The sequence below is a fragment of the Phalacrocorax aristotelis genome, chromosome 23, assembly GCF_949628215.1.
Source record: "Phalacrocorax aristotelis chromosome 23, bGulAri2.1, whole genome shotgun sequence".
In the NCBI taxonomy this organism is placed as follows: domain Eukaryota; kingdom Metazoa; phylum Chordata; class Aves; order Suliformes; family Phalacrocoracidae; genus Phalacrocorax; species Phalacrocorax aristotelis.
The window spans coordinates 764,519-788,933 of record NC_134298.1 but is presented as its reverse complement, the minus strand read 5'-3'; the positions used below and the strand labels follow the sequence as shown (position 1 = coordinate 788,933).

The following is a 24,415-nucleotide window of genomic DNA, read 5'->3' as shown; positions in this document are numbered from 1 at the left end:
CCGGCGTTCCTCTTCCCTGTTCTTTTTATTCTCCTGATTTCTTCTTCATTTCTGTCAGTAACGCCTGCCTGCACGTACGCCTGCATTTCCCTGTACATTCAGCAGCTACCGTTGCCCTGAGTGTAGCCCTCTGTCCTTCACTCTCACACCCACCCTCCCTGCTCTTCCTCTCTCCATCCATCTATCCATGCCCCTGACGTTTATCTAATATCCGCATGCATGAATTTCAAATTCCCTCCCAGCCTTCTCCTGCCGCACCACACACCCACGCCAGGATCGCTCTCCATCTCTGCTCATAGGTGCATGTCCCGATCTGTTCCTGTCCTGTCTCGCTGCCATTCTTCCTGATGCTTCTCTCCTAAAAGAGCCATCGGAGCTGGGCGATCTTTGACAACCCTTGTCCTTTCCTTCTCTTTTCTTGGCAGTGGCTGCTGGCAGAGCCCAGGTGCAGCAGGAGCCGTCGGCAGAGACCACCGAGGACACCGGCATCAACATCACCTGCTCACACCCCAACATAAAGACCTCCGACTCTATCTCCTGGTACCGTCAGCTCCTGGGCCGAGCCCCCGCATTCATCGCGCTCACTTTTAAAGAGGCCAAAGAGCTGCGGGACCCCGCGGGGCGGCTGTGGGTGGCCCCAGACCGCCGGTCCAGCGTCCTGCGGCTCGCCCGGCCCCGGCGCAGGGACGCGGCGGTGTATTACTGCGCCGTGGGAGACACGGGGAGAGGAGCCGGGGCTGCGGCCGGGCACGAACCGGCGCGGGCGGGGCCGGGCGTGTGGGGCGGGGGCGGGGGGACGGCCCCGGGCGGGCCCGCCAGGGGGCGCTGCCGCTCCGCCCGCCGGCCCCGTGCTTGGGGCAGCGGAAGCTGACGGTGTCACAGCGTTAGTGCCTGCGCGGATTCTAACGCGCAGGTACCGCGTCACCCACAGGTACCGCGCGCCGCCACTGGAACAGAGTGTTGTCGCTAAGAGTGGAAAAGAGTTTAGACCGTTCCACCAGTGGCAAAAGGAGACGTGCGGATAGATACGCATGGTGTCATGTCTCCTGTAAAGGAGGCCCCTCCAGTGCCCCAACACTGAAAGGTTTTTTTTAAGGAGACTGACCTTGAATTTGCACCAGAAGAAAGACAACTTCAACCCCAAACTCCCCAGGAACTTCCATAATACTGTGTGTATTTATTAATCACGTTTAGACCACATTTGGAGACAGTCTTGGAGGCTTTGGTGATGGAAATCCTTTGGATTATATAGAATCAGAAAACACCAAGGCAAGTAACGCTAATTTCAGTCCCTATACCTGCAGCATAGCCTTGGGGAACTGAATAAATCTATCTTTAGTTCAGATTCCCCGAATGCCGTCTGGGAATATTAAGGCTTGTTAGCTGCTGCAGGGAAGCATAATGAATTCTAAACTAATAAAGTACCTGGATGCATAAACAAGCAGGTACAGCCAAGCCAGACAATGTGTAAGGGAAGGTGAGAGAAGAGACACAAGCACGAAGGAAGGAGAGGCTCCCAGGGATGTGGCCCTGGGCTCAGCAAGAATGCTTGCACGTTGAGGGCTGCGCCTCTGTTTCTCCTCTCATTTGCAATGCCAAAGTCCTAATGTTGGTGTAGATGTCTTATGTCTGCTGTGGAGTCCAAGAAGACAGATCCACCTCAGGAGCCCCTTGGAGGGTAAGCTTCAGCAAGAGCCCCTGGCAGCTGCACAGCAGGGTTCATCCCCTCTTTCTTATGTCTTGGGGGAGGGGCATTGTTCCCAGGCAGATGAAGAATAATGCTCCATTTCTCCCTAAGTCTCTCTTGTGAGCCACCTCCTGTCACCGTGGGAGATCTCAGCTGTCTCTGTGGTCCCATATTTCTCCTTTCCATTCAAAATTAGGAGATCCTGTCAATGCTGCTACAGGGACTTTAAACTTCACATCCCACGGACATTGTTAGGGTCCTCTAGTCTGTCTCCTGGCAGGCACAGACCTGCTGTGGGCTCCAGTTTCCACGTAAATACCTGTAAGGAGGCTGTGAAGAAGGCAGAGCCAGGCTTTTCTCCCTGATGCCCGTGGCAGGAATAGCGGCACAGGGCACAAAGTGAATTAAAGGAAGCTCTGTCTGAACACCAGGAAACCCCTTTTCACTGTGACACTGAGGGAGCAATGACACAGGACTCCCAGAGATGGTGTACAGTGTCCATCCTGGGAGGCACTGAAAAGCTCTCTGGACATTGTCCAGGACATGTTGTGAGCAGAGGCACAAGAGTGAAGGAAGGAGAGACTCCCAGGGAAGTGGTCCTGAGGTCAGCCAGGGTGTTTTAATGTTGAGCTCTTTAATGTGAGCTCTTTCTCCTCTCAGTAGAAGTGCATAAATGCTCATCTTCCTGTACGTGTGGGCAGAGTGGCCAGGGCCCCCCTGTTGTGGAAGTGCTGAGAATGCCCTTGGCTGAGGGAGCCACAGGTGTTGCTGCTGGAGGAGGGACAAAGCCAGAAGGAGCATTTCAGGCACAGGAAGACCAGGCCATTTCTCTTCCCCGCTTCTTCCTTTGCTCCCCCAACAGAGTCGTTACCAGCAGCTCTGTTATCTCGGGGCTGGGAGGTGCCTTTGTGACACTCTCTCACTCAACAAACAGGCAAGTCGGTCTCAGCATGCAGCTCCGATACCTCATCCTGATTGCCTTTCTGGGGCAGCTGCTGGGTAAGTCCTGCCTTTTCATAAATGAATACTTCCTCTTTCCTTGTGGAAACTCTCACCAGCCTTATCAGGTCCATGCATGGAAATTCTCTTGAATAAGAGGAAAAGACTGGGAAATGTCACCTCGCATTTGTAGTTTTGCACCAGTTGTTTTGAGATGGTCTTACTGTTGGCAAGGACAGGAGAAGAGATGAGAGAGAAGATACCTCAGACCCCTGCTCCTTCTTTTCTTTCCCCTTCAGTCCATCTCTCTCTGCCTCTCTTTTTCTCATCCACCTGCCTCTGCAGCCTCAGGTTTCTCCCATTCCAACACAAATTAGCAGATCCTGCCAAAGCTGCCACAGGGATGTTAAATGTGTCACCTGGCTGTGGCTCTTTGCTGCTTGTCATGGCCTCCGGTTTTCTCCTGGTTGTCAACTCAGCCTGGGATCCCTCTTTCTACCGAGGGAGCTCGGAGCCCTCAGATGTGAGAGCGATGGGGAAGAAGGATGAATCTTTTTATCTTAGCTCCATGGGCCCCTCAACCTGCTGGAGGGGTGCTGGTGCAAGCATGCAATGATCAGGCATGACAGGCAGTTCCCTGGTCCTCTGGGCAGTCAGAGACCAGGCAGGAGGAGCAGGGACACAGCACAGCTCTCCTCAGGGTCCATGCCGGGATGAGAGCTCTGATCTCCTGCCCAAAGCTACTCTCCACATGGCTGTACTCAGGCCTCAGGTTTTTCCTGCAGGGCAAGGGACAGGGAACCTCCTCCACCAGGGCTTTGCATCCACTCCTGGGTTGCTACCCATAGCCTTTCCCACAACAGAGCTGCTGACCTTCACCTTTCTTCCAGGCACCATGGGGCAGACCACCGTCACCCAGCAAGAAGGACAAGTCACAGTAAAGCAGAGAGGCACCTTCCAAACAACCTGCACATACCAGACATCCTACTTTAATGGCTTGCTGTGGTACCAGCAGAGGAAAGGCCAAGCTCCCCAGCTGGTCTCGTATCAGGCAAGATCAGGCTCCAAGCCAAACGGCCGCCTCACCACATCGCTGAACACCACAGAGAAATACAGCCTCCTGGAGCTGGAGGAAGTCGAGGTCTCTGACAGTGCCTTGTACCTCTGTGCTGTGCAAGACACCGTGGTGCAGGGAGCTTCCTTGGCTGTGCCACAAGCCAGGGGAGGGAGGGGATGTGCCTGTGCACGGCTGAGCTTGGCGGAAGGGGCCCTCAGCTCTCTCCTGGCAGTGCTCTTTCCCCATTGCACCCTGAGCTCTGCAGGGCAAGATCCTCTTTCTGAAAGGGGCCGGTGTCCGTGCCTGTGGAGATGGCTGAAGGTGGCTGTAGGGCAGAGCCTGCTGGCAACCAGGATGCCAGGGGCTTGTTCTCAGCCCCTCACACTCAGTGTTAGTGAATTCCTGCAGACCAGTTCCTAAGGAGGAAGTTTAAGCACTGACCAGCCCTACCCAGGGGCCCCTAGAGGGCCTTTGACCGGAATTTCTGGGGTTTGTTGCTCTTTTCAATAAGTAAATACTGACACTGGATTTGAGTCAAGTCATCAGGTTCATCCAGGTGTTCAGCCAGTTCAAGTGCAAAGGCTGTGCCTGAAGGGCAGAGCAAAGCACACAGAACAGCCACAGTTGCCAAATCCTCCAGGTTTCTCCACATTTGCAGCCAATAAGTGAAGAGACCAACACACAAGTGAAGGCTTCCAACCCCCTGATCTCCTTACAGGCTCCTGAGGGTGAAATCCCTAAGAGAATGGAATGTTTGGCACTGCCTGCTAAAGCCATACCGAGGAACTATGGGAGCCTGGCAAAACAGAGGTTGAGGGCCGGAGACAGAAACTGAGAGATAGAGAAGCACATGTTTTACGATTATATCCTTGAGGAGAGCTGAGACACTGACCAAAGCAAACATCCCACCTCAGAAGATGCTGAGAACAGGCTGATAACCTCTGTAGTCAAGGAGAACAACTAATTGGGATGTAGATAAGAACTAAAACAAAGGGCCCAGCAGGGGAACTCTCCTTGTGATTATACTGAAAATCAGGCCCACAGGCCAGGAACCACCCCCGCTCCCAGTAAGTCCCTTAACCTATGAGCAGGTGCAGTACATTAAAGTGAGCTGTACTGTTACATCAAAGGGAGAAAGAAATTAACCCATTATTAGCTGAGGCGTGTGAATATTAGCTGTGATTGACATTTTTAACTGTATAAATGCCTAGCAGTTTCTCGGTGCGGTGTGCTAGCTTTGTGGGTTACCACCTAGCACCAATCCTTGCACAAAAGTGACTTGAATAAAATACCGCCGCCCTGTGTGTCGTTTGGCGTTTTGCACACCGGGTTGAACGAACCTGCTTTTCAGGATAACAAGGGGAGCGATCTATGATCATCCGCAGCTCCTACACAGGGAGCGGTGTTGTAGTGATGAGCTGGCACGGCAGCAGGGGACTGTGTGTCTGGGACAAGCCAGACTTGCAGCAGGCTGCTGCAGGGCAAGTTTTACGTTACCCCTTAAGGTGAATTAAACACACATCTTTGCTTAAATAATTGAAAAAGATAAGTAATGAACACTAGATTGGACAGACTCCTACGACCATAAGCAGTTCTACAAGGAGTGTGCAAAGGTGTGTCAGGAGCCAATTCCTTACATACACTGGCAGCAGCAGCAGTCCTGTGAGCAGTTCCATGGGATGCCTCAGCCTGACATTGGGTCTATCCTCCAGCACCAGCTCTGCTGCCCAAAGGTGGCCACTAAGCATCACACTCCAGGATTGCTACAAGACAGTGCTGCAGCTCTTTCTTATCTCATCACCCAGGGAAACTGCACCCCCTTACAGGCAGTCCTGTCTCTGGCTTTCCTGCTGCAGCCACTTTAACCTCTTATGAAGTTGGGCCTTCTTGACCTCCATGAGAGATCATTTCTTGGTCACAAATTACCATTGCTGAGCACTTACCATTTTAATTTCCCCTTCACAGCAAATGCTGAAGGTGGGCATGAGAAACGGGGCTGTGCTCTCACAGCTGTATTCTGTGTGGTAGTTTGATGTGCTCAGGCTTGAGGTAACTCTGCCCTCCGTGACATAACGTTTCCTGTCCATTTCAGACATCAGTTTATGCAGGCAGGGTCTTAAATGTTCCCATGGCACTCTACATGAAGGTGCAGTGTTATTGTCAGGGATGTAAGCATGCACGGAGCGCTCTGCTGGCTGGTAAGGTACAAGCTGCACAGACACGAGCCATTGCATTTACATATTCGCGATTTGTTCATCTTGACCACTGTTAAGATCCGCAGGCACATTCATCCTCCCCAGCAGCAACCAGGTGTCTTTTGTCTCGAGACTCATATCAGCAGGTGTCTCATCTACCCCACTGGTAGAAACAAAGAATGCATGACAACCTCCCTGGTGGTCTTTGTGATCTCCTTCAGGGAGACATGGGGGTCTGGAACCAGCCCCCCCAGCTCCTATGCAAGAAGCAATGCCGCAGCAGAGGAGGACTCTGTGTCTCCTACCAGTCCAGCTTCCTGCAGGCTGAAAATGCTGAGGTCTGCACAGAGGACTGACCTTGAATTCATAAAGTTCCTCCCAAGTTTATTTGCTGGTAAATACATTCTCTACAAAAGAAAAACAAAACAAAACAAAAAACCCAAACCCTAATAGCAGCTGAGAGGAAAAGGAGACTTTGTATCAGCATACCAGCATTTCAGTTCACGTGTCTGCGTTGAACTAGTTGCCTCCCCTCTCAGTAGCTTTTCCTGCCTCCCCTCTTGGGCTTTGCTTGTGAGGAGTTTGAAGATGTGCAGGGTCAGAGAGTGGGTCATGTCTCTGCCGCCAAACCAATCCCTGAGCACAGCCTTGGGCAGGGGTGTTTCAGTGGGCCCATCACCTTCCTGCAGCAGTTCCACAGGTCCCCTTCCACAGGGGGAAGATCCTCTCCAACCCCTCTGTGGGTAAAAGCAGTAATTTGGAAAGCTTCTGGCCACCCTTGGGACCCTCAGGCAGCAGCCCCAGCCTCTCTTCCTGCCGTCCCTCTCTCCTGCTTCCCTCTCCCTCTGCACAGCAACTGTGCCAGCCTTCAAGGTCATCTTCTGCCGAGCTGCCTCCCAGCACAGCTCCATGCAGAGCAGGAGGAACATCCGTCCCCAGGAGGACACCGTGAACCTCCCCCTGGCCTGCTGCAGTCCCCAGGCTGCTCCCTTGAGGACAGCAGTGACCAGGCTCCCCAACCTCAGGACATGCTCAGGAGGGCATTTCTAGGGAGAGACAAAGCAAGGCAGGTCACTGGCTCTGGAGCTGCCTTCCACAGTTCCCAGGAATAGTGTTGGAAAGGGCCTCGAGGCAATGTGTCCCACACTCCCCTTCCTCTGCGAGATGTGAAGGCCCCTCTTTTGCCTCCACTCTGATCAGCCTAGATCAACAGCTTGCTCAGTGACCGCTTGGGAGAGTCCCTGTAGTGCAGGGGCCGCCTCAGCCAGTCCCTCACGTCTCTCCAAGCCGAGCGCTCTTCCCCTTGCAATGTCCCATAAGAAGGAGCTGCAAGCCCAACAGCATGGCGGAGAGGGTACCAGCTGAGACGGCCTTTGAGGCAAGGCCTCATCCTGGAGCAAAGGGTGGAGAAGGAGCTCCCTCATGTGGTCCTCAATGCAGGAGGAGGCAAGAGAAGTGGATGAAGGAGCGAGGAGTTGTACTTGCTTTCACAAGGGTTCTGCACTTGCCGAGGTCCACCGGCATCCTTTGTGGAGGTAATAATCTTCTCCGTGCTCATCCCTTAATCAAAGTGTCCCAGCTAATGACGCAGGCCGTGTTTTGATTTCCTGCAGTGCTACCTTTTAATTTTAACCTTTCTACCATGCTGCTTCATTCATGGAGTGCTGGGATGATGAGCCCAAGGATTTCCAGGACAGAAACACATCAGTGTGGGCAGCAGATGCAAACCAAGTGCCAGAGGGTTCCTGTGCAGGCAAACAATGTGAGGCCGAGTCACTCTGGTGGGGTGCCTTGTGTCCCTGTTTGCTAGGAGGGGCTCAGCTGCTTCTAGCCCTGCAGTCCTCAGCCCCACACTCCCAGGCTCCCATCCATTGGGTCATGTCACACCCTTCTCGCTCCCTCCCTCCCTTCTCTCCTCCCTACCTCTTCCCTCCCTGGCCCCAACACACCCACGAGTCCATTTCTCCACACTCACCTCGCAAAGGCCTCAGGCTCTGGGCTGCGGAGAGGCACCCGGAGGGAGGCTCTCATCCTGGTCTTTGCTATCCCCATGAAGTCGGGGGACACTCGTTCCAGCCCCTGAGCTCTGGGACTGGGATGCCTACCACCTCCAGATGCCATGGCCGCTCAGCTGTCCCAGGCTAAGAACGTAGCCGTGCAGACTCAGCCCTGGTGCAGACTCTCCAGGTGGGCTTCCACTTTTTCCTGCTCTGCTGACGGAGGGGTTTTAGCCTTTTCCCACCTCTTCTTCTTTTGGACCTGCCTCCTGGGCTGGGCTGGAAGAAGGAGAGGGTCCAGTTCCCACGTGTCAGCACTCCTGCTTCCTAGCAAACACGACTGCAAGCACAGGGGCTGTTTCCCAGATAACATCCAGCACGGATGGTGCAGCAGCCCTGGGCAAACCTGGACATTCACCGCAACTCGCCCCCGTGGGATGTCTGAGCCAGCCCAGAGTTTCACAACAAGTTTTGGTTGGACTCTTGTTCTCACCTCTTGACATCACCAGTGAATGGAAGGAATTGTACAGCCACGGACACGCAGATGCACGTCAAAAAATGCTCACACCCACACACACAGGGTGCACACACGTGCCCATCCCCAGGGTCACAAAGGTGTTTGTGGTCACAAGCATGCATGTACGCAAATGCACATGGGCGCTTGTACACATATAAGAGTGGAAGCACACCTGTGTACCTGCACAAACACAAACACCTGCACTGAGAACCATGACTGTGGGAGTGATAATCTCCCAATTAACCCTGAACTTGCGCAGGACTTGCTGCTCCAGCTAGATCCCTATGACTTGACAGGGCCTGATGGGCTTCGTCCGAGGGTATTTAAAAAGCTGGCTGATGTCATAGCAAGAACTCTCTCACTGATTTTTGCTCTTGGAAACCTGGGGAGGTCCCAGCTGACTGGAAGCTGGCAAGTGTTGTCCCAGTCTTCAAGAAAGGCAACAGGGAAGACCCCGGCAACGATAACGCCCATCAGTCTCACTTCTCTGCCTGGCAAATTTATGGAGAAGGTTATTCTGGGAATTACTGAAAAACACTGCAAAGACAACGCAGTCATTGGTCCCAGCCAGCATGGGTTCACGAGGGGAAAGTAAGATGTAAGAAAGATGTAAGCTTTTTGGATTTCAGTAAAGCTTTTGATACTGTCTCTCACAGTCTCCTCCTGGACAAACTGTCCAGCATAGAGCTGGATAAACACGTAATGCAGTGGGTGAGCAACTGGCTGACAGGTTGGGCTCACAGGGTCATAGTAAATGGGGTTACATCGGGCTGGTGGCCAGTCACTAGCGGGGTTCGGCAGGGATCCATCTTGTGGCCGGTACTCTTTAATCTCTTCATTAATGACTTGGATGCAGGACTGGAAGGAATACCAATTAAGTTTGCTGATGACTCAAAAATGGGAGGAGCTGTTGACACTCTCAAGGGCAGAAAACACACGTGAATGAACCCCCAGTTACACTGGAACCCCTGCGCCTGCACACACATTCACCCCAATACTTGCCATCACGTGAGAGTTCACACATGCTTATATGCACTTGCACACTCATACTTGCAGGCAGATATATATGCAAGCTCATGTACAAACACAGATATATATGTGCTCGTCTGCAGACACAGATGCCCGTACACCGACACGCACAGGCACACTGACAACACACACACACTTACTTGCTCACCTGCAAAAATGTGCATGTGTACAAACATATGCACATGCACACACTGAAGTGCACTTGGTCACACACACACGCACTGGCAGACACTCACCCTCACGGGTGCATTTGCAAATGAACGTACCAATGCGAGCACACAGGTACAAATGCACCCACAGGCACAGACGGATGCCCAGGCACACGAGCAAGCCAAGCCTCCGCACACACTCTCAGAACCAGGGCTCCGCTGGCCAGCTCTCTGCCTCTGTGCCCCTGACAACTTTAAGCAAGTCCTTGAAAGCTCAGTGCTATGAAGGTAAATAGGCACCAGCCATCCCTGGTGGATTTAAGGACAGCAGAGGGCTTTGGGGCCTTTGTGGGTTCGACAAAAGCTGTTCAATTGATTGTGATTTCACTACAGGAGGAGAGAAGGTGCATTGGGGTCCAAGCTGCAGGGCCTTTTTTGAAATTCAGCCCGTTCACCTCCAAAGTCCATGTATGAGAGACAAAAATCAAAGCTAGAGACCATCCCCATTGCTGCATCTCCGGGCGTTCTCCACTTTGCAAGCCTTGCAAGCTCCAGCCCATCCCTGGTGATGCGTTGTGTATTACTTATTTTGTCCCAGAGATAGGGTGAAAGCTTGGGTACGCCTTGTAGAGACATGTTTGCCAAGACCATGTCTCAGAGGTAGTCAGAAGGAGAAGTGCAGGGCTGCCCAAGGGCTTGAAGGGCTGAGGTCTGCTGAAGACGAGAGCCATCCCCTGACTGGTCAGTTCTTTGTCCAGCTGGTTCCCAGGAAGCCTGCATGGCTCGAGCAGCTCACTCAGCTGTTCAAAGTCCATGTTCTTGGGCTTCAGAAGCAGAGAGGGAAACCTGGTGTCTGCAATGGCAGAGGTCCCTGTCTTGAACTGGCAATGGATCCCTTCTCCAGGCTTTCCTTGGAGGGGTTTCCAGACAGCACCTCAGTGGTGGTGTCCTGAAGCCCAAGGCAGCACTAGCAGCTAGGGGTTGTCCATTTGGGTACTTGAAGGGTTGGATGGAGCCTGTCTGCAAAGCAGAGGGCAACAACATGCGGTGTGTTGTGGTTAGGCTGTGTCTGTGCCTCCCCAGCCTCTCTGCCAGTGAGGAAAGCTCTTGGGACATATATGGGTGTGACTTTTTCAGCCAAGTCCAAGCCCAGGCACTTGGGACACAGGAGTGGATACTCAGCAGAAGTAGCCTACCTGCCTGAATTGCTCCTCTGCTTCCCTCAGTATCCATGGATGGTAGTCGCTGGAGGGAAAGGCTCTTGGCAGGAGACGTGAGAGCTCCTGTGATTGATTCCCTGGTGAAATTAGCACAGGGAAGGAAAAAAACCCCTTTCTTGCATTGCATCTAGGAACTGCCTGAACCTGGAGCCTGCAATATCAGACTGTTCAGGTACGTGGATCAGACTTTGGTAGCTTATAGGAAGTGGGGCTCGTGGGAGAGATTCCAGCAGAAGCCCCCAAGGCAGTCAGGGGAGCTTGAGGACATGACACACTGAGACAGGAGAACAAGGCTCAAGGCAGAACTTATGGGTGTCTACAGTTATGTGCTGTGAGGGTGAGGAAAAGATGGAGCCAGGCTCTTCCCAAAGGTGCACAGTGGTAGGACGAGAGGCAACAGGCACAATTTGGAACCTGGGAAATACCATTTAGATATTAGAAGCTCCCTTTATTTTAAATATTTTTTTGACCCTGAAAATTGTCAAGTACTGGAATGCACTGTCCACAGATGTTGTGCAGGCTCCGGCCTTGGAAAATTTCAAGACTTGACAGAGACAGCCCTGACCAGCCTCATCTAATGAGACCAGCTCTGAGGCGGGACTTGGAATGGGTGATTTGCAGAGGTCTTGTCCAACCTACACTATGCTATGCAAAGAGTAAAAGTAGTGTGGCAGGTTTGTTTCTTAAAGGCTAGGAGTAAGGAGAGGACAAATGCAGATTCCACTGGTTCTGAGGAAACTGAGAGTGGAAGGGTTATGGCCAAGTGGAAGGACTGCTTGCTTGGGTTTGAGTGTGGGTTTTTCCCCACAACAAGCGTTTCAGAAGCCGTTTTATGAGATGGGATGGGCAGTGTGGCAGGAAACTTCCTTTGTTGGTTCCTGAGATAGCTTTTGGAGATAGAGGGAGAAAGGCCACCGTGCTGGGGGTGCTGAGTGGGGCAGTTGGTGTCTGGAGGGTTTGGGTGCATTGACCATTGTGTTTGTGAGAGCTGCAGCCTTGGGGTGTGCTGACAGGAGCTTGGGGCTAGACACCGTGCAGGAGCCAGGAGAGGCCACCCCAGCCAAGGCTTGAGGATGGAGAGAGAGAAGACGCAGGCATCAGGGAAGGAGAGACTCCCAAGATGTTTCACAGGAGGATGTGTCAGAGCGGTTGGTCACCAGGCACAGGCCTATCCCCTTTATACCCTTCACCTAAGGAATGGTAAAGCAGAGAGACACCTTCCAAACAATCCCCACCTACTAAGTCTCCAGTTTTGATGCTCTGCCCTTGTACCAGCAGAGGAACGGCCAAGCCCCACAGAATATCTCGTATGAGGCAGTAGCTGGCTCCAAGCACAGTGGCCGTCTCACCACATCGCTGAACACCACGGGGAAATACAGCCTTCTGTGGCTGGAGGAAGTTGAGGTCTCTGACAGTGCCTTGTCCATCTGTGCTGTGCGTGACACGGTGGTGCAGGGAGCTTCCTTGGCTGTGCAACAAGCCAGGGGAGGGAGGGGAGGGGGTGTGTCTGTGCAAGGCTGAACTCAAGGGAAAGGACCCTCAGCACTATTTCCTCAGTGCAGCCAGAGATCTGCAGGCCATGATCTTGCAGGAGGGTCCCCTGTCAGTGGCCTGAGAGGATGGAGGAAGTGGTGAAAGTGCCTCAGGTTCCCTTGACTCCACCATGGGTTACCTGGTCATTCTGCACAAAGGCTCTGGCGAGGTGATGCGCAATGAAGGACGTTGGGGCTCTTTGTGCAGTGCTTCCTTGCTGCTCCTCTTTGCTTTCTGCATTTTCCTGCTGCACGCTGCTTCTTCAGGGTTTCCTGCAGGCCTGTCTCCTAGAATGCCTGCTCCAGGGTGTGTCCCTCAAGAGGTCAGAGTTCAAAGATGGAAAACATAAATTATGTGCCATGCGGCAATCATCCTTCCTGGGATTAGCTATGATTACAACAATTTTGGAAAAGACTCAGAACTACCCTGTGGACCCTCCAGTTGCTGCGTGGCCATGTGCTGGGATCCGGAGGACCTGCTGTCCCCAGCGCACTCTGCCCACCCTTGGAACCCTCCCCATGCCATACCTCGCGGCCTTCCCCCAGCCCCGCCTCATTTCTTCTGCAGTGGGAGCAGGCTGTACAGCTCGATCCAAGATCTCAGTGGGGGAGCAGACCACCAGGCAGAGGTGGGCAACAGGCCCTGCCAGGAGAAGGGCTGGCCTTGGGGAAAGCTGCCTCGTGGCTGGGGGAAGGCCAGGCATGACAGAGCAGCAGTGGGAGGTTGGGCACTGGCTGCTGCCCTTGGGGTACCCTGTGTGGTGGGATCTGGGGGTGTGTGAGGGGCATGAGGGCCCTGGTGTGTGGCCTGGCCAGGCTGATTTCATCATCAGCCTGGGAGTCACCTCAGCCCTATGAAGGCAACTGTCTGGGAGGTGGAGGTTGTATAGGATGTATAGGATGTATAGGTAGAATTCCCCTCTTTACAGGCTTGTCATCTGCTGACCTCTCAGAGCCTCCAGCAGCACTGGGCTCCTCACTGGGGGATAGCAGTGGTCAGTTTCCCTCCTGCAGGACATGATCCGAGGCCAAGGGGCCATATCTGAGCAGAGATGCCAGAATGCAAGGCTTGATCTCCACTGGCTGTGGAGGATCTGAGTATGTCATCCTCAGCTCCAAGAGACAGTGACTGGAAGGACCCCACCGCCATCTGTCCCACCCTTCCATTCTGCTGGGAAAGATGAAGAGTCCACTTGTGCCCTCACCTTCTCCCCCTGCCAACAAAGGCAATGCTTTCCATCCTTGGCAACACGAGACAACATCCACCAAGGAAAGGATTATGTGGAGGCAGAGGCTGGGATGCAGAAAACTTTAATGACCCTGAAGGGGAAACGGGTTCAATTCTAGAGGATGCTGCCAGTGCAGGGAGAGCACCAGCGGCTGCTGAAAGTCTGTTCCCATTGCCCACGGTGAAGATTCCGCAGGGCATCCATCTGCCTGTCCCACAGAGGGAGAGGGGTCAGCAGATGCCCCAGGTTGGCTCTGGGAGTTTTAGCTCAGAAGACAAGAAAAAGATGGGAGGGAGTGGAAGGCAGGAGATTTAGAGTGTGGCCATGTTTGAGAGGGCTCCAGCTGCCCTCCTTTTGGGTGGGAGCACTGGACGTTCAGCCTCTCTGAAATCAATGGCCAGGAGCTCTGTCCTCAGTTTAGCAAGAGCTTTTGGGTTCTGGGCAATCCTTGTCCAGGCTGTCACCTGTGGCTTTAGCAGGGGGGGCACCTTCTGCCACAGTAGCGGCTGGTAATGCAGGAGAGGTCAAAGCCCCCGGAGGAGATGGGCACTCCATCACAGCTCAGGATGCTGCCAACAGCAGCGGAGGTGGACGAGCCCACCACGGTGCTCTGTGGGAAGGAGCTGAGGATGGGGCCGGGCAGGGTCACCACCACAGCCGGGGGCTCGATGACGACAGTGGAGTTCTGGCACTGCCTGACACAGGGCTCATTGCAGCTGTTGGCCAGCGGGGTCGGGCCGCAGGGCCGGCATGGCAGGCACTGGCTATAGCAGGACATGTCTTGGGTCCAGAGATGCACCTGAGAGATAGACCAGAGAAGAATCAAAGCACAGGTACATGTGAAGAGCAGTCTGGCATGAGTCCATCACCAAAGTGAAAGGCACCTGCTGAGCCAGGAGGTAGGAACTGGGCAGTGAGGCAAAAGGGTTTCTTGGCCTTATGCAGACATGGTACTGCAAAGTGTTGCCAGGGCCAACGAGGCTGCTGCCTGCCTCTTAAAAGAAAAGCCCCCTCTACCAAGTTCCAGACACTCTCTGAGTCAGACCACCACCGTTCTTCCCCATCTCAAGCAGCACCGCGACCCAGCATAGGATGGAGGAGCACACATCTGCATACACAGAAAAAGCACCTGAGGAAAGGGCTTCAGACTCACCTGCTTTCCAAGGAGAAGGAGGCAAGAGAAGTGGATGAGAGAGCGAGGAGTTGGGCTGCCTTTTATGGTGGCCCTGACCTGCTCCAGGCCCAGACGTAGCTTCTACGGAAGTGCCAATTTTCTAAGGTGTTCATGATGGACGGAAAACATCCCAGGTAATGACATGGTCTGGGTGGTTGTTTTCCCAAAGCTGCCTTTTCATTTCCCGGCTTATGCCATGCCCCTTCCCTCACGGAGGCTTCTTCTGAGTGCTGGGATCGAGAGGCCCCGGGATTTCCGGGGCAGGAATGCCACAGTGCTGGTGGAAGAACCAGCTCAAGTGCCGGATGGGTGCAGCGCGGGCAAATGCTGCTGGCCTGGGGTGCACTAGTGGGGTTGCCTGTGGCTGTATTGACTAGAAGGGGCCCAGCTGCTCCCAGCCCTGCAATCTTTGGCTGGTCACCCCAGGGCTTTTCGGTGTGAGGATATGCCATGTCTTTCTTTTTCCCTCCCTCCCTCCCCCGCCCCTCCCAACTTGCTCTGATGATCACCTGTGGTCAGCACTGGGTCAGAACTCTCCAACAAAGTAAGAGAGAGCTGTGTTTTGATCAGACTTTCCACCTGGCTGTTGTGATTGTGAAAGCCTTTGGGAGTGGGGTATGCAGAATCACAGGAACACAGAATCACAGAATGTTAGGGGTTGGCAGGGACCTCTGGAGATCATCTTGTCCAACCCGCCTTCTTGAGCAAGCACACCCAGAGCAGGGGGCACAGGAGCACATCCAGGCAGGGGTATTGAATGTCTCCAGAGAAGGAGGATCCACCATGTCTCTGGGCAGCCTGTTCTACTGCTCATCACCCTCACAGGAAAGGAGGTTTTTTTCTCATATTTAAGTGGAACTTCCCATGTTCCAGCTTGTGCCCATTGCCCCTTGTCCTGTCATTGGGCACTACTGAAAAGAGTCCAGTCCCATCGTTCCGACACCCACCCTTTCGATATTTATAAGTATTGATGAGAACCCCACCTCAGTCTTCTCTTCTCCAGGCTGAACAAACACAAGCCTCTCAGCCTTTCCTCATAAGGGTGATCCTCCACTCCCCTGATCAACTTGGTAGCTCATCCCAGGTGGCACATGGTCCTGTTTGTCCTTACCTTTTCCATGTATCTCGTCACTCGGATGGGAATGGCCTCATCTTTTTCACTGCAGGGAGTGATCAGTCCCTGAGGATCCTGACGTATTTCTTCCTCGGCAAGGTCTCCTTCTTGGAGATCCACAACACCCTCACCATTGTCCCCAAAACACTGGAGATTCTCCTTGTCAGTAGGACAACCATCTGTGTTTCCTGCTGCCTGGCACAGTTATTTCCCCGGTTATTCCTGGGTACCACTGAGTTTCTGACCTTCTCAGTGATGTCCTTCGACTGCTACATTGCCATCCCCAAACAGCTGTATTACACGACAAAGATCCTCTGCTTCTTTCTATGCTTGTGAGCATGGCTACCGAGTTTTGTGGTCATCATCTCCCAGGTGTCTCTGCTGCTGCTGCAGTGTCTTCTCTGCTCCAGGAACAACACTGACCATTTCTACTGTGATGCTGGGCTCTGCTGAGCCTGGCCTGAGGTGACACAATGCTCATTGAGACCCTTGGCTTTCTGGTGCCCTTCCCCAACATTCAAAGCAGCACTCTGATTTTCAAGTTGGTTTTCTTCATCTGTATCATCCTTGCAATTCTCCATATATTCCCTTGTCTTTCAGCCATCAGAAGGCATTATCTGCTTGTACATCTGTCACGGTTCAGCCCCAGCCGGCAACTAACCACCACGCAGCTGCTCGCTCAGTCCCCCGCACCCTTGTGGGACGTGGAAGAGAATCAGAAGAGGAAAAGCAAAAAAAAAAAAATCAAGTTGTGGTTTGAGGTAAGAACAGTTTAATAATTAAAATAAAACAATAATGATAATAATGATTATGATAACAACAGTAATGAATATATAACAAAAAGGAAAAGGGAAAAAGGGAAAAAATCAAAACCACAAACAATATAATCACTCACCACCTGCCAACCGATGCTGCCCGTCCCTGAGCCGCAACGGCTGCCTCCCTCCCACGGCCAGCCCCTCCCAGATAACATACTGGCCATGATGTTACGTGATATGGAATAGCCCTTTGGCCAGTTTGAATCTGCTCTCTCAGCTGTGCCCCCTCCCCTCACAGCTTCTTGTGCACCCGGCAGAGCAGGGGAAGCTGGAAAAGTCCTTGACTAGTACAAGCACTACCCAGCAACAACCAAAACATCAGTGTGTTATCAACATTATTTTCACACTAAGTCCCAAGCACAGCACTGTACCAGCTACAGTGAAGAAAACTAACTCTGTCCCACATAAAAACATGACAATGACCATAATTCCCTCCTGATGGACGATATTGACATGGGGATTTCTGTTCTTCCGCTCGTATGCTTTTGTCACAACATCTGATTTTACATGAAGGAATTACAATATGAGATTTCAGTGGCTGCCAGGTGACATTTCCACTGATCACAAGGCATGAAATTTACATGGAAAAATATCCTCTACCCCCAGAATGGCAGCCAATTCCTCAGAACAAACTCTCTGGGGGGACCAATGAAGCAGTCAAGAGCTTTGAGGCTCACATGCAGCTTTCATGGGAAGTGCACCCGGTACCCTCATCCTTGCTGATCTTCACATTCTCCTGCCTGCTGCGTATCAGAGCAATTTGATCTCCCTCAGAAATACATCATTTCACCATCCCCATTTCTGTGCTGACTACCCTCAGCTCCCACAGGCTTACCTCCATTCTCCAGCCTCAACATACTCAGTGGCATGGGCGAATTTCCCCTCTGTTGATGCTCATGCCTGCCAGGCATGGCCCCATGATCGGTGGGGGAGAGGAGAGGAAGGTGGAGTAGCAGCTGTGGGCCATCCTAAAGGCTGTTCCCTGCTTTACCACTCCTCTCATTCTGCAAAGCCAATCATCTTCGGGAGCCCCACACCCACCTCCTGCCAACCCAGCACAGCTCTGGCCATAGCAAGACAAATGCCCTTCCTCAGGGGGCTCATGGGGCTTCTGAGCCCTCAGGGCCTCCTGCCTTGCTGGGCATTTGTGGGCAGAGACACAGCAGGGCAAGGCCTGATGGTCACCGGCAGCAAAGCAGCCAGAAATGTCTTCCTCAGGACCAAGGGATGGTGCCCAAAAGTGGAGCCACTGCGGCATGTCCCAACCTCCCAATCCTCTCTGAAGGAACAAGGGTGTCCTTGTGCCCTCACCCCTTTCCACCACAGAACAACACCCCTCTGCTTTGGCAGCTTGGAGAGTGTCCACAGAGGGAAGGACCACATGGAGGCAAGGCTTGAATGTGGCACAACTTTAATGAGTCCAGAGAGGGAAGCAAAGTCACTCTGAGTGGAGGACAGCGATGCAGGGAGCCCCAGAGGCAGCTGAGAGTGTGCGGTTGTTGGCCATGGAGAAGTCCCTTCACAAAGTCTTTCTGCCTGCCCCATAGACGGAGAGGAGACAGATGGTCCCCACCAGGCTGGCCTTTGTGGGCCCTTGCTGCCAAGGGGAACCAAAGCCAACAAAGTAAAGGGAGGCAAAGGCAAGGTCGCTGAGATGTGCTGAAAACACAATCCAGGAGAGCAATTCTCTGCCCAGCACCATATTCTGAGTCCCTCAGGCTGTCTCCCTGGGGCTTTCCCAGCATCTTTAGCAGGGGAGGCACCTTCTGCCACAGTAGCGGCTGGTAATGCAGGAGAGGTCAAAGCCCCCAGAGGAGATGGGCACTCCATCACAGCTCAGGATGCTGCCAACAGCAGCGGAGGTGGACGAGCCCACCACGGTGCTCTGTGGGAAGGAGCTGAGGATGGGGCCGGGCAGGGTCACCACCACAGCCGGGGGCTCAATGATGACAGTGGAGTTCTGGCACTGCCTGACACAGGGCTCATTGCAGCTGTTGGCCAGCGGGGTCGGGCCGCAGGGCCGGCATGGCAGGCACTGGCTGTAGCAGGACATGTCTCTGGGCTGGAGGTGCACCTGGCAGACAAGGCAGGGAGGAAGCAGAGCACAAGGATGGGTGAGGTGCAGCCTATTTCCCTGTCACAAAAGAGGCAAGGTACTACTGTGCGAGGACCTGAAAGCGGTGCCAGAAACCACACAGTATTCCTTCCCCTACAAATGACAGCCTTGCCCACGGACGCCCTCTCCTAACTTGTAAACCAATGCCCCCTCTGACATGTCCCAGCCTCTCTCTAGCAGGCTTCCTCCCCACTTCTCTCTCCCGTGGCATGATGCTCCAAAGCCTGAGCACAGGCCAGAGCCAGTAGCAGCTCAAGTGTCCATCAAGGAGAGATTTCACTTTGGAAGAGGAGAAGAAGGGGCTCAGGACTCACCTGTTCCCAAGGAGAAGGAGGCAAGAGAAGTGGATGAGAGAGCGGGGACTTGCGCTGGCTTTTATACCTGCCCTTCATTGCCGCAGGAACACAGGCACCCTTTGCAGAGGTAACAATTTCCTGACAAGCTCATCTTCAATGCAGACTGTCACAGCTAATGATATGGGCTATGCTGTGATTTCCAACACTGCTGCCTTTTCATTGCCAGGTATAGAGCATGCCCATTCCCCATTGAAGGCTTCTTGTGAGTGCTGGGGTGAAAGGCCCCAGAATTTCTAGGGCAGGAATGCAGCAGTGCTGGTAGAAGTCAAGTCACAGCCGCTTTGCCTAGACACAACTTCTAGGCAGTGTGCTGGGACTGCAGAGAGGCAGCTGAAGGCAGCCTCTCAGCCTCCTCACTGCCATGCACAGGAAATCAGTGGCTGGTGTTGCCAGCCCCTGAGCTCGGAGGCAGCTCTGGGAAGCTGGTCCATCTCCTGGCTCAGGGCCCTGCAGCTCCCCCAGGCCGTGCCTGGCGCTGTGCGGGGTTATTGTTGCGGGGGAGTCCTTGCTCACCAGGAGGACGGGGAGAGTCCATTTCCCAGGAGAGAAACCTCTGCCCGTGCAGAGCCACTGAGCGCTGCGGGGCCGGGCGAGACCCCGAGCGGCGCCGGCGCAGGGCGCAGCCCCGGGGCGGAGCTGGCGGCGGCGGAGGGGACGAGGAGAGAAGAGGAGGGGGAGAGGAGGCGGCGCGGCCGGAGCAGAGAGCCGGGGCTGGCGGGGCGCAGCGAGGCGCGGGCGGCGGAGCGGCGGGATGCGGCGGTGCCGGGGCGCAGGGCTGGCGGGGCTGGCCGCCGTGCTCCTGGGTGCGCGGGGCTGGCGGCGGTGGGTGGGGGCCGGGGCGGTGCCCGGGCTCTTCCTCAGGGGCCCAGCGCCAACTCTTCCTTCTCCTCCTTGAGCTTGTCTTTCCCCCTCCCTGCCTCTCTGCCATCCGGCGTTCCTCTTCCCTGTTCTTTTTATTCTCCTGATTTCTTCTTCATTTCTGTCAGTAACGGCTGCCTGCACGTACGCCTGCATTTCCCTGCACATTCAGCAGCTACCGTTGCCCTGAGGGTAGCCCTCTGTCCTTCACTCTCACACCCACTCTCCCTGCTCTTCCTCTCTCCATCCATCTATCCATGCCCCTGACGTTTATCTAATATCCGCATGCATGAATTTCAAATTCCCTCCCAGCCTTCTCCTGCCGCACCACACACCCACGCCAGGATCGCTCTCCATCTCTGCTCATAGGTGCATGTCCCGATCTGTTCCTGTCCTGTCTCGCTGCCATTCTTCCTGATGCTTCTCTCCTAAAAGAGCCATCGGAGCTGGGCGATCTTTGACAACCCTTGTCCTTTCCTTCTCTTCTCTTGGCAGTGGCTGCTGGCAGAGCCCAGGTGCAGCAGGAGCCGTCGGCAGAGACCACCGAGGACACCGGCATCAACATCACCTGCTCACACCCCAACATACAGACCAACGACTATATCCACTGGTACCGTCAGCTCCCGGGCCGAGTCCCCGCATTCATCGCGCTCACTTTTAAAGAGGCCAAAGAGCTGCGGGACCCCGCGGGGCGGCTGTGGGTGGCCCCAGACCGCCGGTCCAGCGTCCTGCGGCTCGCCCGGCCCCGGCGCGGGGACGCGGCGGTGTATTACTGCGCCGTGGGAGACACGGGGAGAGGAGCCGGGGCTGCGGCCGGGCACGAACCGGCGCGGGCGGGGCCGGGCGTGTGGGGCGGGGGCGGGGGGACGGCCCCGGGCGGGCCCGCCAGGGGGCGCTGCCGCTCCGCCCGCCCGGCCCCGCCCGGCCCCGCCCGGCCCCGCCCGGCCCCGCCCGGCCCCGCCCGGCCCCGCCCGGCCCCGGGGCGCTTCCCCCGAGCGACCGGCCCCGGTAGCGGCACCGGCCCCCGCCCTCCCACCGCGACGCAGACAGGAATCCCCCGCGACAGCGGCGGCGCCAGCGGCAGCGGGGCAGGGAGCGCGAGCGGAGCGGTGGCCGTGTCCGGCCGTGCCCGGGAAGGAGCGATTGCAGCCGCCGGCCCCGCCGGCTCCCGGCGAGGAGCAGCGCCTTGCTGCTCGGCACCGGCAGGCGGGCAGCAGAGACCCTCCTGCCGCAGGGACCGGGCGCTGCTGCTGCTCAGCGAGCAGGGGCTGGGCATCTCTTTCGCCCCACTAACATAGCCAGGCCCTCTTAGAACACCAAGGCCCAAATGATTAAGTGCTAACACAAGCCACTGCTTTGAAACCACAAGCAGAAGTGGTTTTTACTGGTGACTTTGTCAAACTCTGGGCTCAGATACACACTTCCTAACTCGGCCCTCCAGCTCCACAGTCCACTTCCCAGGCACTCCTGCTGCTGGTCGAAAGGCATCCTGTAGATGCAGCAGTTCTACCTCAGCATCAATATGAGAAGGAGATCCCGATTGTCAGAGACACCTTCACGTGGATCCCGCGGTTGCCGGTGTTTGGGGCATAGAGGTTGTTGCACAGGACTCCCCTTAACCTCAGATCGAGCGCCACAAAGCGATGAGCTAGGTTGCCCTACGGGGCTGAAGGTCTGAGGCGAGTGAGAGCTGGAAGGAGGCCTCTGGGCATGGGGTGCTGGGCCCAGCCAGTCCCCAGTGAGGCCTGTGTGGCTGTAGGAGCTGGCAGAGCTGGCAAGTCCATGCTCAGAGGCTTCAGAGGCAGAGAGGAAAGGTACAGCCCTCTTCCCTGCCTCAGCCGGGGAATGTTGTGGCAGCTAGAGCTGTATTACAAAGGAACTCCTGGCAGGTTTGCAGTCACTGGAGAGCAGAGGGCAGCCCACTGTCATTCTGCCATGGCCTCAACTGAAGAGCAGCACCCTGAAGTGCCCGTGGGAGCAAGGTTGGAATGGGGGCTGCTCTGCTAATAACCTGCTTCGTGCAGTCCCTGCCAACTCTGTGAGCAAAGGGGCCTGGGTGAGAAGGGGCAGAGGAGCCCTGCTCCCGGCAGCCAACAGCAGAAGATATGAAATCAAGTGACCGTTTTGCTTGCCTGGGTATTGTGGTTCTGGGGCCCAAGGCAGGACAAGCTGCTGGAGGTTGTGGGTAGGTGAAGGGACAAAGAGGGACTGCCTGTACAACAGGGAGCTGTGTGCCGCGTCCTCCCCCTGCCAGAGTGAGGGAGTTTGTCTGTCCCTGTGCAGCTGGTTTCTGCAGCAGATGCACTTTACAGAGATGTTGCTCTTGGAGTGCCTTCTCTATGGGCAGAGGAGAGGGGAGAGAGTGTGCCACCCCTGGGGCCAGGCACTTCAGTGTGTGCCAGGTCCTCTCTCCATCCAGGCACGCCCAGGGACAGGGTGGACACGGGTGGGCACAGGGGTGCCTTCTCCATCTCCTGCAGAGCTGGGTGCAGGCCTGTGCAGCTGGCTAGGTGGTTGATGTCAGACATTCACAAGGGATGCCTGTCCCTTTGACATGAGCCGGTTACCTCGCTAGAGAGCCTTTTTGTGGTAGAGGCTGGGGGACAGACCCAAAGAGGCCTGCCTGGAGCAGCAGGGAGGGATTTCTGCTCCACCCTCTGGGCTGTGGTTTGGAGGCCTCTTTGATCTGGCAGAGGCAGAAGAAGAGGTAGGGTTGCAAGCATCAGAACCCTCATGCTGACAGGTCCCTAGGCACCCCATGAAGGGAGAGTGTGACATGGTCCTCATTTTCCTGGCAGCCCTGGTGGAACTGGCAGACTTTGGTGAGATGCAACTTTCAAGCTGGGGAGAATGAGGCCAGAGTTTGTGCAGCTGGTGGTGGAAGGGAGGAGATGTGAGTCCTGGCTCCGTGGGGGATCTGTGAGTGTTTCTGTAGGGAGAGTAGGGGCTGCAGATGGCTACAGCAAATAACCTGGGAGATGTCAGAAGTAATGGGCATCAGAGGAGCAATAAAAGCTCCCCAGAAATTCGCAGGCACTCAGCATTCCTGAGTGTGCTGCTAACACAGATGAAGCCTGAAGGAAAGAAAGATGCTAGGGAATGGAGCAATGCGGCGTATAGGAGCTTCTCTCCTAGGTGTATTGGATACAATGCTACCAATGTCTGTAGGGGTGGTCGTAAACCTTGGGCAACACATGGAGCAGGCTAACTCAATGCAAGAAGAGCTGAAATGCCATACAAGGACAGGGCAAGGGCAGAGGATGCGCTGTGTCATATGGAGGAACTCTTCGAGCAAGATGATGTGGTGAGAGGTGGGAGAGGAACAGCTGATGTCTTCTGCTGCGGAAGGAGAGACCAGTAGCTAACATAGGTCAGGGGCAGATGTGGGGAGAATGAGTGGACTGAAAGACCAGTGAGTATGGCTGAAAAGCAGGCTGATCTGGGGTGTGAGGAGCGGCAAGAACCTGCAGAAAGCAGTGTGCAGGGCCAACCAGCTCAGCCTTTCAGAGGCTTGGAGAAGTGATATGGAAACTGGGGACAGTGAGCAGGCTGACGAAGTGATAGACAGAAAGGTACACAGGCAAGCAAAGCTGAAAACTCTTTCTGGCTTCACAGGTCATGCCCAAAGGGACACTGTGCTCCAGTTCCCAGCAAAAATGACCGTCCAGGAGGGACACAATGCAACTCTGCACTGCAACTTCTCCACCAGCTATTCCAATCCTTACATCTTCTGGTACCAGCAGCGCCAGACCCAGTCCCCTCAGGTGCTGCTGCGGCTGGACAAATGGAAACCTGAGGTGCATTCAGGGAGGTTCTCCTCCAAGCTGTCTGCAGAGGACTCCCAGGTGTCTCTGGATGTGCAGGGTGCCGAGCTCCAGGACAGCGCTGCCTATTTCTGTGCACTGAGCCCACACTGGTGCCCACAGCTTGCAGCGCTGCACAGAAACGTGGTGGGGTGCTCTGAGGAGTGGTTCCCTCCCTGCCACTGCTTGCATGCAGCCCTGAGCTCAGCCTGGCCAGCAATGGCACCTGGGGGCTGTGGTGAGGCTGGGCCTCTGCCTCCCCAGCCTGTGCACCTGCAAAGCACATGCCAGCCTGGATTTTACAGCTGTGTCTAGATCCAGGGTCTTTGATGATGAAAATGGACAAAGAAACCTGACCTGGGGCAGACCCATTGGAGGCTACACCATAAACAAACCAAACCAGGCTTGGGAATGCCCTCTGCTTAAAATAGCTGGTACATTGCAGTGAGTACCCAGGGCAGGTAACGTGTCAGCTTGTCTTCTTGTTCCCCTTCCCTGTGCCTCCACTGATGGCCACAGCTGGAGAATGAAGCATGTGGCAGGAGTCACAACTGCTCTCAGGCTTTTGCCCCGTGGCCATAGTAGCCCAAGGAGAGAAGGGCCTTTCCTTGCCCTGCACCTGGCT

The 24,415-nt window shown here is 54.9% G+C and overlaps 3 protein-coding genes across 3 annotated transcripts in view; 1 reads left to right on the top strand and 2 right to left on the bottom strand.

The window, feature by feature from the left end:
* The window catches only part of LOC142068101 (T cell receptor alpha chain MC.7.G5-like), a 532,408-nt gene that overhangs the window by 292,206 nt on the left and 215,787 nt on the right, over positions 1–24,415 (top strand). The gene's annotated exons all lie outside the window — the stretch shown is intronic.
* On the bottom strand, positions 14,024–14,329 carry LOC142067829 (feather keratin Cos1-1/Cos1-3/Cos2-1-like). Its single transcript, XM_075116801.1, has one exon. The coding sequence runs from the start codon at positions 14,327–14,329 to the stop codon at positions 14,024–14,026; it is 306 nt and encodes a 101-aa protein (XP_074972902.1).
* LOC142067828 (feather keratin Cos1-1/Cos1-3/Cos2-1-like) lies at positions 18,245–19,221 on the bottom strand. The gene is made up of 2 exons (XM_075116800.1): positions 19,088–19,221; positions 18,245–18,719 (listed from the first exon to the last, which is right to left on the bottom strand). Exons 1-2 carry the CDS (start codon positions 19,163–19,165, stop codon positions 18,405–18,407), a joined length of 393 nt encoding a protein of 130 aa, XP_074972901.1. The 5' UTR covers positions 19,166–19,221; the 3' UTR covers positions 18,245–18,404.